Source organism: Cibotium barometz, chromosome 17, assembly GCF_041138505.1.
Source record: "Cibotium barometz isolate CiBa-2024 chromosome 17, ASM4113850v1, whole genome shotgun sequence".
NCBI lineage: Eukaryota > Viridiplantae > Streptophyta > Polypodiopsida > Cyatheales > Cibotiaceae > Cibotium > Cibotium barometz.
The window spans coordinates 56,447,145-56,464,222 of NC_141062.1; the positions used below are offsets into that span (position 1 = coordinate 56,447,145).

The following is a 17,078-nucleotide window of genomic DNA, read 5'->3' on the forward strand; positions in this document are numbered from 1 at the left end:
GGGGGGGGGGGGGAGAGAGAGAGAGAGAGAGAGAGAGAGAGAGAGAGAGAGACTTGTGGGAGAGAGAGAGAGAGTTGAGCCGCGAGCGTGTGCGGGAGGGGGAGAGAGAGAGAGTTGAGCGTGTGCGGGAGGGAGAAAGAGAGAGAGTTGAGCCTGACGGCCTGTGCGTGAGAGAGGGAGAGGGAGAGAAATGAAATGAAATGAAATGAAATGTTATATTAACGTCTTCAAAAGGCCATAATGACCTATGAGACCAAAAGTTACATCATGGTGGATCTGATACAATGTCTGGATTTTTTTATAAAAAAAAACCCAGCAAATGAAAAATAAAGATGATACTACTGGCACCTAGAAAATGAAACTGGAACTGGAATATAGCGAGGGGGGGGTACGCTATGGAGGTGAGTGGAATATAGTGAGGGGATACAATATCATGTGGGACAGAGGGGTACACTATGGAGGTGCCTCCATCTCATAATATGTGCCGCATCGGACACTGGCGGATCTCCTCAATATCCTCTGTGGTCAGCACCCTGACTGGGTGTCCCGCATGCCTCGCAAGAATAATCCGAATCTGCCGCTGCAACCTCCGTCTATGCTGGGATGCCCCCCTCCGTAGTCGTGGGCGTCTGGACCACCCAAGCTCAATCGCACGATCAATCAGTGTACCCCTGGTGTGGGCGGTATCCATGTCCTGCTGCTGCTGTGGTCCATCTGGCACAGTGATGGCTGGACTAAAGAAATCTGTAATGTGCCTCTGAGTCTGGCTCTTTGTGCGCCTAAGCAGGCTATCTCTATGTCTCCGCAGCTCAAGCAAGAACAATCCCAAACACCTCTGGTCCTAGTACCCCATGACTCTGGAAAGTGGTCCAAAACCCTCTCTGAATAAACAGTGGAAACGACCACGTATCCCATAGTATGCAGTACAATGGCATATATAATGCAGCTCTGTCTCTGGCTCCCCATGGCATACTCGGCATATCCTGGCCTCAGCTAGTATACCTCTATATCGGCCAATCTCAATCTCAAGCTGGTGTGAGGATGTGCGAATCTGACCAATAGCACATCGTACTGCATGAGACAAGTGTACATCCATGTAACTGGGTCTGATCACAAAACCATCTGCTGTGAGCTGAAGAAAATGCTCTCTGTAGAAAGCCATCTTCGTGCCCAGCTCCTCAGTCGGCTGTATTCATGTCCTCCTAATGTCCAGCTGAACTAAATCCTGACGGATGAGTCCGGTGATCTCTGTCCGTGTGAGAGTGAGAGAGGGTGCCTCCAGAGAATACTGGAAGGGAGGCAATCTGTCCATGCTAAAACCATGTGCCTGGAACCAAGATGTCATCTGTCCATACCAACAAGCCGTGTCTCCCTGTAAAGCTAACTGTCGGGAGGACTCCAGGGCGAGGCGTGCATATCTGTCTCGGGGGAGATCCCACAGGCCATGTATGTAGGAGACTGATCTCGAAAGAGCCTCAATCACCAGAGGGGCAGCCGCCAGCTCTGCTCGAATAATCTCATGAGGTACCACGGCCTTTTCTCTAATAATCCTAGCAATCATAGATACCAAAGGCCTCTCCATACCTCTCCACCCGCCTGCGCTGTGATGGCCCACTGAAGGTCCCCATATCTGCACTCCATAAAGCATAGCTGATGTCACTAGAGTGTCAAAAAGCCAAAGTTTCGTTCGAGGTTCCTGAAACTGAACCTGCGAACACATCCTCTCCAAACCACCCAGGGCTGCATGTGCTCTAGTCAATCTAGTCTCTGCTGCTCTCCTCATCGAAAACACTGGCCCACTGAATACTACCCCAAGATATGTAATGCATCTGTATACTCCACAATCTCTTGCCCATATGTAAATGTGGAAGCTGATCGCCTAACCCACTGTGGCGTGGTGTTAAACACCATAACCTTGGTTTTGCCAAGGTTGACAGACAATCCACTATCATGTGCAAACTCATGTAAAGCATCCAGATGACGCTGCATACCCTCAGGGGAATCAGAGATCAACACAATATCATCAGCATATAACAATAGTGGGATCCATGTACCTGCTAGCTGGGCTCCTCTGTCCCCCAATCTCTCAATGTAGTCAGAAGCCTCATCCACATACATACCAAACAGTGAAGGAGATAACAGGCAACCTTGCGTCACTCCTATAGTGGAGTGAACCAAAGTAGAGACCCCCTCTGGGGTGCGTACCTGTCCTGCAACTGATCTATATAAAGCCATAATCCCCCATATGAGCTCTGTGGGTACCCCCATCTCCTGTAATCGCCTCATCAATCTGGCTCTGGGCACTGTATCAAATGCTTTGCGGAAGTCCACAAAGCTACAATAAATCCGTCGCCCATGCGACCTACCCTCCTCAATAATGGCCCGGAGAGTCAAGATGTGGTCAAGAGTAGAGAAACCTCTCCTGAACCCTGCCTGTCCCTCTGCTCGAATGCCAACTCTCTCTGCCCATCTACTCAACTGCTGCTCAAGAATGGATGCATACAATCGTGCTAGTGTGTGACCAATCATAATAGTGCGATAATTCCCTGGCTCCATAGGGTCCCCTGACTTGAAGATAGGCACGATGGTGGACCTACTCCAAGTCTCGGGTAAGCCTTCGCACATAGCACGATTGAACATCACTGCTAGAAGCTCTGCCAGCATGTCTCTCGCATGAATAAAGTGCTCAGCGACCAATCCATCATGATCATATGCTCTCCCAGTCTTCATCCTATCAATGGCCTTCCTTACCATCTCTGCGGTAAAGAAAGTACATGTCTGTGGGCATGGTGCTGGCGGGTCAAGAAAAGGTGTCTGTCCTGGAACTGTATATAGAGATGCTGCATAACTACCCCAGACCTCTGTAGAAGTGATGGCCAAAGCAGGGGAGGACTCGTGAAACAGACGCCAAGCCTCCCTCGAATCCTGGCTCAAGAACAGCTGGTATAATTCCTGCTCTAGCTGAGCAAGGCCGGCCCGCTTCTTCCTTCGCACAAGACGTCGGAAGGCAATACGTGACTGTCGGTGAGTAGTGACTCCCAAAGCAACCTCCCGCTGCAGTCGGGCTCTGGTCTCTCTGCACTCCTCATCATACCAGCTGTTCTGGGACATACATCTAGAACGTTGTCTCTGTCCAGGCTGAGTATGTGGATATGCCTCTCTCGGTGCATCATGTAAAGTCTCTGTCAGTATATGGGTCAACTCCTCCAAAGGTCTCCCTGGCTCCTCTGTGTACAGACGTTTATAAATCCCATCTGTGTAGACAGCATCAGTCTCTGAGGTAAAAGTATATCGAGTGTGATCTGCCCCTCGTGTCCTCTAAGCTGTGGTAAAGTGAAAAGAGATAGTCAATGTCAACAATGCATGATCCACTGCTACCCCAATGGGCCGAGATCCAACTGTGAAGTCCTCAATGCATGAAACAAAGCTGGGCATAGCCATAACATAATCCACTGTGCTAGCACCATGTCTATGTGGAAAGCAAGTAAATCCAGCTGCTGACGGAAACCTCTGCAAGCCATTAAGTATGGCCAACCCATGTGCAGTCCCCATATCTACCAAATATCTCCCATACTCAGTGCACTCCACATCCTGTGAGCGTCTGTCTAATCCCATATCCAGAGTATCCAGCTCTCCCGCATCTCGTCCGAGGTATCATAAAAGGCTGTCTGGCGGTTGCCCGTCCGGGCATTAAAGTCCCCTAACAGGATGATGTCTCCATCCCGAGAGAACTCCCATATGTCATCATCTAGCACAGAGAAAGGAGACTGCCCTCTAGGTGCTGCATATGTCGATGTACTAGGAGCAAAATAGCATATGGCAATATACAGGAATCTGCCTGTGTCGGCCCTCAGTCTCACCCACATATATCTGGCCTGATCATCTCTCCGAACGATGTGTAGAAGCGGTTGCAGCTCCTCCCTGAAAAGAACTGCCACCCCTCCCGATCCTCTACTACTGTGTACCGATCTCGTCCCTACTCTGCAAGCTGTCTCCCATCTGTATCCTGTCACCTGTGGCATCATCTGACCAGGAGCCTGGTGAGTCTCCGAGTAGAAGACTATATCTCTATCTCTAAAGCTGTCCTCAAAGGCACCTACATCAAGTCTGAGGGATCCATTGCAGTTCCAGGCTGCCAGCTTTAATTTGGTCCCATAGGTCTCGCACCGTCATGTAGAGCGTCGCTCCACGATGACCACCCTCCCTTCTCTATAAAATGCTATCTTTCCCTTTTCTCTTGCCGCTCTAATCTCTGGCATAACTTCCTTCATATGTGCAAGCTGTGAAAGAGTAAGATCATCACCAAGAAAAATGCCTGTATTCTTTAAAGTGGGTCGTCTCTTCAAGAACTCCTTCTTCGCCTCAATAGAGGGGTAGCGAAGTATGAGAGCTCTTTCCTTTGATGTTTCCCCGTTGCCTCCGCTTTTTTTGCCCACTCTCCAAGCTTTTGCGTGTGCTGGACTGTCAATCCCCATCAACACCATAAGCTCTTTCACCTCCTCTTCAACTTTATCCCTGTCTTTAAGGCCGGTAATCCTCACATGCAAAGCACGTGTACGTCTTCGTTGTTCCTCTTAATGATTGTAGGTGTAGGGGTTGTTATCTCCTTACCTTTACCCTTCTTGGCGACCTCTATCCACTTCTCCGCTTCATCCATCTTCTTTTGCGTCTTGGTGATGACTTCCACCCATGAGGAAGTCTTTGCTTCATGTTGCTTCTCTTCTTCCTTAATTGCCCGTACTTGTTCTTTGATAACCTTGAGCTCTTCTATCATTGATGGCTGAATTTCACCTTCTTCAAGTCCACCATTTGCCTTGGCCTCTGCAAGCTCCCTCTGAAGAGCTGAAATTACGCCTTTGAGCGTGTTGACTTCCCCGTGAAGGTCTTTGACTTCCGCTAAGAGGTCCTCCTCCTCCTCTTTCCACCGCTTACCCTCATTGAATACCATTTGGAGAAAGTCGGCTTTCTCCTTCCACCATCCCTCCATCTCTGCCTTCCATTCCTTCATTTCCTTTTCCACATTTGTTATCCTCTTGTTTGTGACCATAAAGGTCGCCTTCATCGGGTTGCGCAAGGGGGAAGCCATGGAAGAAGCGAGAGAGAGAGAGAGAGAGTTATGCTGCTGCCTTGGGGGCCTGAGCAAGGGTGGGTGGGGAAGGGGGGACAGACAGCCTAGCGGATAGATAGACTGGCCATTGCCAGCAGAACTGTGCGGCGTACAGGGCAGCAGGGGGAAGCGAAGCAGGCGGCGCTAACAGGGCGGCGGAAGCGAACAGGGCGGCGACGGCGAGCAGGGAGGGAAGGCGGCGGAAGCGAGCAGGCGGGAGGGGGTGACAGAAAGTTCGAACAGAGAGGGGGCGGCGAACAGCAGGCGGGAGGGGGAAGCGAAGCAGGCGGCGGAAGCGAGAGAGAGAGAGAGAGAGAGAGAGAGAGAGAGAGAGAGAGACTGACTTGAGCGTGTACAATAAGCTCGAGCGCAGCACGACCAGAGAAGCCCCCTCGAAGCGCAGCACGACCAGCACGAGATGGTTGAGCGCCTGCCGCCGAACAGAGAGAGCCACACGCACGTAAGGAACAGCGAAAAAATTGATGTTGACGTGCGTCGATTTTTTAAACCTATATAGATCACAATGCCACGTTCACTAACGTTTCCAAACGTTAGTGAACGTTTCAAAGTTCCAAACGTTTGGATCAAAGCCAAACGGCATTTGGATGCAGCCTTGGCATGTCACAGTTTTTTGTCCCAAATCTTCAAGCGCCATGGCATGCCAAAAACGATTGTGAAAGACCGTGATCCTCACACCACTAGTCTTTTTTGGCACGCTCTATTTGATAATATGGAACCAAATTGAATTTCTCTTCTACTTATCATCCACAAACAGATAGGAAGAGTGAAATTGCAAATTCAGCAGTACTTGATAAGTTGAAAATCTTACGTCTCTGACCGCAAATAAGAAGTATTGACAACTTGTTGAGTTCGCTTACAACAATACGGTGCATACTTCTATGGGTAAGGTGCCTTTTGAAATTATTTATGGTTACCTCCTATTCTACACACGAAGGATGAAATATTTGCAGCACATCAGTATGTCATAGATTTGGACACTGCCGTTTCACAAGTAAGGACAGCCATACAGAGATCCCTGGAAAAGCATAAGAAAGCTACAGATAAGCATCGGAAACAATTGGAATTCAAGGAGGGTGATGGGTTTTATTAAAATTCCAAAAACCTCGCTTCCGTAAGAAGAAGGACAAAGAGGACATGTATCCAAAGCTACCTTGCAAGTATTATGGACCATTTCAGATCATGGAAAAGATCAATGAGGTAGTTTTTTGATTGGTATTACCAGATCATTGGTGGTGGATACATAATGCCTTTCATATCAGTCTCTTGAAACCGTATGTTGATCCTTGTTCGGTGCAACCGGTAATAGAGGACCAAGGTGGATGAGTTGGAAGAGATCCTGCAACCTGAGGAGATTGTTTTTCACAAGGAACGAAAGACTACTAGTGGCAAGCTTGTTCGTATATATCTTGCCAAAAGAGACTCTCCAGCACTTGATGCGAAATGGATCGATGAGTCTTACTTTAAGAAATACTTCGATCTCCTTACTACCTATATGGACGCTTTTTAGTTGCAGGCAATTGTTCAGAAGCCGAGTGGGATGTCACAAATCCTCCAAAGCTGTGACATGCGGAAGGTCTTCAGGATGTTGTCTTGGGAGTACCCAGGAGCATGATGGACTCACTCATGGAAGGGTGGCAACCCTGGTGATTGATTTTGTGAACTCATGGAAGGGTGGTAACCCTGGTGAGTGTTATGGAAGGGTAGTTGCTCTGGTGAGTACTTGGATCCTCCATGGGTGGCACCCATGGTGGTCGCTGTTAGAAGTCATCTCCTGTCTATACATATACACCACGGCCTCTGCCTCTGTTGTGGGTGTGCCCGCCCTTATTAGGTGTTCTCATTTTTCCCCACTCTCCATATTTTTTTCCCATTTTTCCCTATTTTTCCATGGCTTGGGTGGCTGCCCTGTGATGGCAGGAGGACCGGCCGACTACATCAATATGCATGTGTTCACACTCTGGGAGCTGGCCGACTGGTTTGCACAAGTCATGGACTTCTCATATGCATACCGACACCTTTTCTGCTGGCCAACTGTTCACATATGCTGGTCGTGAGTTTTCTTGTCCTGTCGGCTGTCCTTGATGCAGGCCGACTGCATGTTTGGGGCCATATAAAATGGCCCCATTGCCCACATGCCATTGTATCTTGTTTTTCGGGATTTTCCTTGTGTATATAGAGCAGAGTTACACGCCTCTCTCTCTCTCTCTCTCTCTCTCTCTCTCTCTCTCTCTCCATTGCTGTATTTTTCTGCACTTGCTCTTGTGTTCTTAGATTTTGTCCTTATCTCTGCTGCATATTCTGACATGGTATCAGAGCCCTAGGCTCTTGATAGATCTTTGTGAACAAGAGGGGGACTGTTGTGTTGCTGATTGGTGGATTGTTTTGGACTGTTCGGGAAGAGGAGAAGCAAGAGGAAGGTGGGCTGATTTGCTGGTGAGAGACATGTGAAGATCCTGACACTCCCCACGTTCCCAGTGGACAGTTAGTTGGACGGGAATAACTACGGCATATGGAAGGTTATGATGGAATCTGTTCTGGTGTCATACGACCTTGCTGATTTCATCGTTGTTGGGGTTCCATGGCCGGAGGTAGAGGAATTGGAGTTACCGTCGATTCGTAAGGACTGGGAGGCACAGGCACAATTGTGGGTTCGTGTCAATGCCAAGGTCCGTTCATTCATCTTCCTCAACTGCACACCACAAGTAATCAATCGTATAAAGCATATGACGCTCGCCAGAGGTATATGGCAGCATTTGGGTTCTCTTTATAACAAGGTATCGCCCATGAAGAGGATTTCCTTGGAAGTACAGATGCGGGTTATGAACCCTACAAAGTCAGCGACGATGCGGGAGCACATTAACAAGCTGCAGGCTCTTCAGCAGGAAGTTCTTCAAGCTAAGAAGGAGATATCAACGAAGGATAACGTTGCTGTCGCATTTGCCCTCTCAGTACTCAGCATTCTACTCATCTTTGATTACCAGTGGCAGGCTCAGCACCATCACGTGGGAGGAGCTTGTGTCCATGGTCTTAGACAAGGAGGAAAGATTCTCGAACCCTCCACAGGGCGGAGGTTCGGAGGCCTTAACTGGCCAACGGTCGAAAGGCCGTAACAAGGGCAAAGGGAAGGCTTCATCGGAGAAGTCTTCGGAGAAGAAATCCGACTCAGACCCCGAGAAGCTGAGGGCAGAGAGGACCTGTAATGATTGTGGCGAGAAAGGCCACTATTGGAGGCAGTGTCCCAAGCGGAACACCAAGAAGGGTGAAGAATCCTCAACAGCAATCGTGAAGACTACAGCATTTGTGCACCTAGAGGTAATGGACACCGATGTTTTATTTTCTTCGGGCAGGGAGGAAGGGCCCGAGCATTGTCTGTTTGCCCTTTCACTTTCCAATCATGCAGCCTGTCATTTTCAACAAGTGGAGGCAATCTATGGGGTATGCAAAAGAGTGAAAGATGGTGGAAAAAACAACTCCGGCATATATGGAAAAGTAAGCCGCCTTTAAAGCAAAGAAAGTTTCTTCAACAATTGGCTGATGATATCGCAGGACACTTTCCAAGCAGGCGATATGGAAAGCAATTTGGATATTTGGGACTGGTGTGCCCAACTCTCCTAATTTTGATATTTTCTTTCTATGGACTAGATATTGGGCTCTATGGACAATATGGAAGATGAGAAACAATGCTATGTTTGGGTAGATGCCCTCTAGAGGCATATGCTTACTTACTTTAAGATGAATTTGCAACAATTCCTCCATGACTGCTTACAGTTGGAGGACAGCTTTTAGCCAGTTCGAGGTGTTTTTCCATTGTTTCTAAAGTTCTTTGAAGATGGACTTATCTTGAGTCCATCTCCTACATTGTACATAAGTCATTGTTAATAGAAGCATAGTTTTCACCACACAAAAAAAAAAAGAATGAATGAAATCGTTCTTGCTCTTCATTTGTCTACAAACTGCATGTATGTCTCCTCTCTTCAAGTGTTCTATTGATGTGTCATCTTGATTGTTTGTCACTGCCTCTTGGATACACATCAAGCATAGTGTCTTGGGCAAGAGTTGTGTGAACACGTAGCGTAGCAAAGCGGAGCAATGTAGCCGCACGTCTCCCTAGCCAAGTCGCAACTCTTGGAGGCATACTGCCATAGAGTGAACTCGACACAGTCTGATGTCACAAACCCTAGTGAGCCGGGCAGCAAGGTCTACTACATATAGAGAATCCTAGATGATATATTGTTGGTGAAAAGGTGTGTCTAGTTGACACAAATCCACATAGCATTTTATGCCCACTCTAGAGATGGGTGCCTATAAAAGGCCTACCCTATTCTCCCATGTCAAGACATTACCCAATGCCCACTTTAGGTCTAGGACCCAAGGGTTCCCATGGGCTGTCCACAGCCACCATGACCCCTAAATGACCATTGCTAGTGACCACAAGACAATGTGGCTTTCACACATGGCACTACACAACTGCCCCTAATTTCGACACCGACTTGACACCTCACTTGACCATTCCAAACACCTAACCATGGATCTAATAAATGTCTGGTCTTGCATGTACAACATTACATCTTGCAAAAAGGGTTACATAGACTTGTGCGCACAATAGGACAAAACCTTGATGACCTAGACGGCACTTGGCAACTCATCCCTTGGATTAGAGTTAACAACATGCTCAAGGCCAATCAAAAAAGGGATCCTCTGTGCTAGATGAAGAACAATGTCCACATAGCACCCTATGACAAATGGTGCACATGACATCCCCTCATGCTTATCTTGATGACAAGATTACCATTGCTTCTGGGCAAACTGTCTAACAGTGCTCCGCCTTTCTTGTAGAACTTCCCATCACCTCTTGGAGGGTCTTCTACACCGGGATATGGAAATTGTTGCCTTCCTAAACTTCGCTTGTGCATGACATCCCCTCATGCTTATCTTGATGTGACAAGATTACCATTGCTTCTGGGCAAACTGTCTAACAGTGCTCGGCCTTTCTTGTAGAACTTCCCATCACCTCTTGGAGGGTCTTCTACACCGGAATATGGAAATTGTTGCCTTCCTAAACTTCGCTTGCCTTGACATCACTAATCCCCTTGTCTTTGGAGTGACAAACTCCTCTTTGATCCATCTTGAAGGTGGACAAAGCTATCTTAGAGTATCCAAAACTTGGATTCTTACATCTTGACTTGGTCATCTTCATGCTTTCTTCCTCCTACCTTTGACAGACTACAAAACATCCTCAGAACACTCACTCCCACGGTTAGCAACATGGTTAGCAAATGGAGCAAGGGAGCTAGTAGTAACAACCATGTTGTCCAAACTATGAACAAAATGTGCAGGAAATGAAGGGAGAAACCTAGCACACCAGACCCAAGGTGTTTCATCCCACTGCGGGGTACTTGTGGGCTCCTTATGTGGAAACCCAATCTCGCCAAGCAACCTCCGTAGCCACACAACCTCACAAGCAGCAGCACAATCAGCCCGGTACTCCGCCTCTGTCAATGACAAGGCAATAGTTGGCTGCCTCTTACTGCTCCATGAAACCGCTCCTGAGCCAAGGAAAAAACTATAGCCTGATGTCAAGGTCCTCATGTCTAGCTCTCCTCCCCAAACTGAGTCACTCCAACCGTGGAGTCTGACTCCATCCATCAATCCCCCTCCTGTGTAAAAGAGTCCAAGATCCTTCGCATGCTGCAAAAACCACAAGATACGCAATCCTGCCTCCCAAAGAGTCCTCTGCAAACATGAGCTCAACACCCTCATCAAGAAGCTTCCATCCAATTTGGTATGCATCAACCAAATCAATGAACCATTCTGCTTCCGAGACAAGGAGGCATCATACTGCTCACAAGGATCAACAACTGTTATGGTGGGATGCCAAGTCCTGGAAACCTGTTAAAGACGCCTTCGAAAACCTATAAACCACCCCCTCTAAATCCGGAACCACTAAGGCTAGAGAATGTGCAACATCCACCTCCTTCTGCAAGTAATCAACTGTCACCTGCCTGGCCTTCCGATAGGTCCCCGTGGAAAGAATTTCCTCAACTACAGGAGTTTCTTTGTCCCGAAAGCTACGAGAAATCAGAGTGTAAGTAACCTGTAAAGTTTCCTCTGACTGACAAACACAAGAACTACCAACATCTGTACTGGAAATTTCATGCCAACTACTGCCATCAACTGGCAAGCTATCCACCGTCTGGTCCGGGAAAGCCTGCACCTGCAGCATATCCACACTTAAGTGGCCGAACCGAAAGTGCCACAAGTCACCAACCTGAGAACCTGTCACAGAGGAGAGTGCGGAGAGTTTGTATATACAATTCTCCACACCGCCTTCCCAAACAACCTAGCCAGTCTCACGGTCCCGTAGAGCAACAATGCTCCTCAAACTCCACCCGGAAGCCAGTCTTGCATACCTCATGCACTGACAATAGATGAAAACCAAGTGCTGGGACGTAAAGAACACGAGAGGAATGCTTACCCCCCTTGCCATCGAGAATGATCTCCATCCGACCCTCACTGTGTATCGGAATTGTGGAATTATCGCCGATGAAAATGCGACCTGACTGCCGTTTCAGATCCAGAAAGAAGTCACAGGAAGGAGTCATGTGCCTGGAAGCACCACTATCGAGAATCCAAGTGCCTCCTCGCTCGAAGAAGATAAAGCATCTGTGTCCATCATCTCTAAGTACACAAAGACTAGAGTCTTTGCCGCTGAAGCTAAAGAATCAGCACTCTTCCCAGGCCGCTTGGGTCACTTCCGCCAGTAGTGGCCTTTCTCGCCACAATCATTGTTGCAGGTCCTCTCGGCCTTTAGTTTCTCTTGGTTTGCATCGGGCTTCTTCTCAGAAGACTTCTCCGATGAAGCCTTCCCTTTGCCCTTGTTGTTGTTATTCCGGCCTTTCAACCGTTAGCCAGTTAAGACCTCAAAACCTCCGCCCTATGGAGGGTTCGTGAATCTTTCCTCCTGGTCCAAGACCATGGGCACAAGTTCTCCCATGTGATGGTGCTGAGCCTACCACTGGTAATCAACGAAGAGTAAAATGCTGATTACGGAGAGGGCAAATGTGCCAACAAAGTTATGGCCATGTCCTCCGATGATATCTCTTTCCTAGCCTGGAGAACTTCCTGCTAAAGAGCCTGCAACTTGTTGATGTGCTCCCGCATCGTCGACGACTTTATGCAGGATCCTCAATGTAATGACAACAAGAGCACGATTGATGGGAGAGAGAGAGAAAGTGATGGTGACAAGCAAGATAATCAATACATTAAACAAAGAATCCGCTGTGGCGTAAATGCTAACAGCTTATACAAGTTGCTGCATCAAATTCCTCCCCCAAATAATGAAGGGGCGAACAACAAATTATTTTGGTCACCCCTTTGATTGATGAAGTGTGGGCAGCCCAAGCTTTAGGCACCCCGTTTTATCACTCAAAGGGTTGCCCACCAAGTTTGTGGGCACCCCCTACCAAGTGTCACGTGGGTGCCACACACTTGGCACCACCTTGCATAGGTGGTGGGGATGGGCAAGGGAAGTCAACCAGCCAACGTTGAGCTTCTCTCTCTCAATCACTTTTGCCTTGCACCTCACAAACTGGTTGTGCAAAAGCAAAATCACACTGCCACCCTCTTGTATTACCACTTTCACACCACCCTCTTGCTATCTGGAAGTTGTATGTCTGTACCGCTGTTCTATATCAGCCTGGGACATCTACACGCTACCTACTCTGTTGTACCTGTGTGGGGCCACTGACAGGCTGCTTGGCCGACCCGCTCTTGTGCTGCCCGGGTGTTCTATCTACTCTTGAAGGTCTTTCTTCAAGGGTACCTGAAAGCTGTCCCATGGCATTTGGGTAGCTTTGGTGTAGGTCTTGGCCCTTGTTCAACCACTAGAAGGAAGAGGAAAGCTGCAAATATCCGGGGCAACCATGTAATGGTTTAAACAATTGTATTCATTTAATCTCGGTGACCTTGCATCACCCACAACCTTGTATCATAAGTAGTCCTTGTCCAAGGGGAGAGAGAGGGGAAGGAGAGGGTCGTATAACTGCTAACTTCAACATAATGGAGTCCCCTTAGAACAGACAGTGAAACAGCCTATGCAGGAGCCTTGCTGCACTGCAGCGCCTGCAAGAGAGACCCAAGACTGATTGGTTAACATTCCAAGCGTGCGCCTGGACAAGGGCATGAATGGCAAGGGTCCCATGACACATGTCACTCACTCTCTTGCCTCACATGTCCCTAAGATTGAAAATGATGGCATTACAATGAGCTAGTTCGTGTGATTTTAGTGTAGGAAGGTAGCCAAAAAAAACCTGGACACGACGTTTGTAGATGGCGTCCATGTCCTGGTCTACAGAATGGAGGTAGCGGTTGACAGCTTGGACACGGCGTTGCTGCAGAAAGTCCTCGTGCTCGTCATGGGAGGGAGGGTTTCCCATTTGGAAGGTTCTGGGAGTGGGGGGCTGATAAGGGGATGATGATGATGATCGATACGTGGGAACCACCCTGTCGCTCCTCTTGGGGCCTGCCCTGTAACTGGGTGTGGGGTTGTGGGAGAAGGGGTCATCGTTGGGAGGGGGGACCGATGATAATGATGTGTTGTACGTAGGGTCTAGCATGATGATGCTGCTGCTGCTGCTGCTGCTGCTCCTGCTCCTGCTTCTGGGGCCCGCTCTGTAGGGCGCAGGGTTGTTGGAGAAGGCGAGGGGGTCATCATCGTTGGGAGGGGGGATCGGATATGGCGCTGATGATGATGATATGTTGTTGTAAGTGCTGGGGCCTGGTCCGTAGGACGGGGGGCTGTTGGTAAACAGGAGGGAGTCATCGTCGTCTCGCAGCACCGGGCTGATAGAGATACTGGACCCCGCGATCTCGAATGCTGATGGGTGCTTCGAAAGATGGCCTCGAGGCATCGCTCACAAATTTACAGTCGATGGTACCGTTGCTGCTCTCGTAACTACTAGGATCGTTTTCTAAATCTAGAAAGTTAGGCCGCGCACGCTTGATCTTATATATATCATACCAGGACGGTAAGCACCCAAAATATTTTTTTGTGAACACGGCTAATGCTACACGTGTCGCTTGATTTCTTTTTGTGAGGCCACCTAACACATGTGCTGATTCACGTGCTCGCCGTGCTCACACGCGTCAGCTCATGCAGAGTTATGTTGTCGTTCATGGGGACTGAAGTTGTCTTCGTCTTCTATGCGTGGCATTTTATTTTTTGCATGGACTGTGCTCGTCTCTTCGTTCTCGTCGTCTCCTCGTTTGCTATCCTTCGCTCGTCTGTTTGTGTGCGCTATCATGCCTCGTCCTAAAGCCTCCCTCTATTCGACCAATGCTGGTGACTGCTAGAGTTTGTTCCATTTCATCTTGGTAGCAGCGAAAGACGGCTGCTGCTCGTTCGTTATCCCTCGCTCGTCTGTTTGTGTGCCATCATGCCTCGTCCTAAACCTTCCCTCTGTTCGACCAATGCTGGTGACTTCCATCTCATCTTGCCAGCAGCGAAAGACGGCTCATGCAGAGTTAAGTTGTCTTTGTTTTATTTTTTGCATGGAGTGTGCTCGTCTCTTCGTTCGTCACCGTCTGCTCGTCTATTTGTGTGCCATCATGCCTCGTCCTAAACCCTCCCTCTGTCGACAAATGCTGCTGACTGCTGGTGTTTGTTCCATCTCATCTTGCGAGCACTGAAAGACGGCTCCTCTAAATGCATCTGTCGTGGAATGGTGGTAGCTCGCTGTTTTTATTATTATTATTTTTAACTGTAGTAATTTCCCTATCAATTGAACTGTTGCAATTTTTGTATTCATGAACAACCCTCAACTGTGCTAATTTCGTTGAGTCGCATCATACGCATGCAAATTTCTGCCTTCTGGATTCTATGCACATGCAACGTACACGTGTGTATAGATACTTTAAAGCTTTGCCAGGTGTATACGACACATGCTATTTCTTACTGCTGCTAACTGTACCGCCTTATTATTGTTCCACCTTCTGGATACTATGCACGTTCTATGTACATGCAACAGACACGTGTCTATACATACTACATGTAGTTCTGTCTCCACGATGTTTCTTCTTTTGTCCTTTTTTTTTCTGGACGTATAGATTTCTTCTTCTCGTATGTTGTACGAATCATTCAACCCATATTGTGCTGTGGGTTTCTTTTTCTAGACACAGCATTGCTTATTTAAGAACTTTGACCACAATAATTTTTCATTTTTCTGATTTCTGCCCTGCTTCTGTTGTGAAACCGTGATGCCTCCCAGAAGAAAGCCCTTCAATAACATTACTAATATAATGAAGATAGATCGAGGCCCTTGCTCTGCGTCTATGTTATGTCAACGCATGGACCCTAGTCCATCTTGTACGTCGTTACTGTGTGATGAGGCTCAACCCTCTACATCGACTGTTCCAAGAGCTGAGTGCATTCCCGCAACGTCCAAAATCGTCATAACACCAGAAGGCTCCTTCGTAGTTCGCAATCTGCGTGCAGTGAAGCAGAAAGCCTGGTCTTCAGGTGTGCAAGTACCCCATGAAGTAGTGTACTGCTATCTTCTTTTCATGTTACTTGATAGTTTATTAGTACGTTTGCATCCTGTTTGTGTTGCAGGTTCATCTGAAGCTCCAAAAAAAAGGGAAAAAGCCAATGAAACCATCTGTTGCCCCTCTGCCAAATGAAAGGAATACAGAGTATGAACCTTCTGTTAAGAAAATATCTAAATTTCCATCTATGAAAGATACTAAATTGTTCGAAGTCTCTCTGACAGTTGCTATAGGAAATAGAGATATTGATGTTCGCTTCTGGGAACCACTGTAAGAATTTGTTAGGATGGAATGCTTGAAGGGTTTGTTTGCCCTTGAAAAAGGAGGTACTCTAAATCACCTCCATTTCCAGATGGTGATAACTATCATGGCTCCTTCACTTATTAGTATTGATAAAACCATCAGACGATACCTAGGATGGGAATTCTGTAAACCAGAAGAGCCATAGTCATGTGCAGAGGGCTACGACAGATTTGAATGCACACATTCGAAGGCATTGTCGGTTACTGCATGAAAGATCTTCACAAGGCACACTTCAAATTCTTCTCGCACAATGTATCAGTAGAAGAAATAACTAGAGGCAGACGGCTTTACGCATTGTACGGACAGGTAGATCTTAAAAATAAATTTTGTTTGTCTTCTGTTAATCTTTTTGAGAGAGCCTATGTTTTTTTAGACAACTATGTATCTAACAAGCTAGGTGCATCGCTTGAAAGCACGCTTCTAAAAATGGTGCGCATAGGCAAGCACTACCCTGCTACGTCTTAGATAATTTCAAAGACAGGAAACGGGATGAGCCGAAGGAGGTCGGCAGCCATTTAGAAGGTAATGAAATTGCCTCACTTAACACAATGTATGGAAATTGATGAGATTTTCTTTGCAGAGAACCCAAGGGGTAGAGGGAGATATTTTGATCCAATGTACCAACATCCAAACAGTGATGAAGATGAAAATCCCAGGAATGATATAACAGATGCTGACATGCTGCCCGAGAGTCAAAACAACCCTATTATTGTAGATGATAATGATGGAGGTTCCGAAGCAGAGCCAAATTACAATTAATCCTATCTCTCTGTTTATGAGAAAACATATAACTTCAAAAAAGCTATTGTGGATGGTGAAGAGTTTGTTCCGCTATCACCTTCAATTTGTAAATATGTTGGACTTACGGAGGAAGAGGGATGTTTTCTCTAGTTAAATTTATTTTCTGTCTTTAAAAACCTCATACACTGTAACAATATGGCTTTGCTTTCCACTTCATTTGTAACATACTCTCATTTTCATAATGAAGATGGCTACTATGTACATTGCTTTTACTATGTTGTCCTCATGAATATGATCTGTAGTTTTCAAACAATGTATTTCTCCAAACTTTCTTGTATTTTTGGCTCATCGATATAATATAAAA

General features: G+C 47.2%; 1 protein-coding gene across 6 annotated transcripts in view; it reads right to left on the reverse strand.

Annotated features, from left to right (window-relative positions):
• The window catches only part of LOC147630207 (uncharacterized), a 159,592-nt gene extending 145,487 nt beyond the window's left edge, over nucleotides 1-14,105 (reverse strand). For 5 of the 6 annotated variants that reach the window (XM_086811841.1, XM_086811839.1, XM_086811838.1 and 2 more), the window contains exon 1: nucleotides 13,438-14,105. In XM_086811841.1, coding sequence (XP_086667967.1) covers nucleotides 13,438-14,037 — 600 coding nt within the window. In that variant the 5' untranslated portion in view covers nucleotides 14,038-14,105. The remainder of the gene's footprint in view (nucleotides 1-13,437) is intronic. The other variant, XM_086811840.1, reaches the window with a different exon arrangement.
• Nucleotides 14,106-17,078: the final 2,973 nt, after the last annotated feature.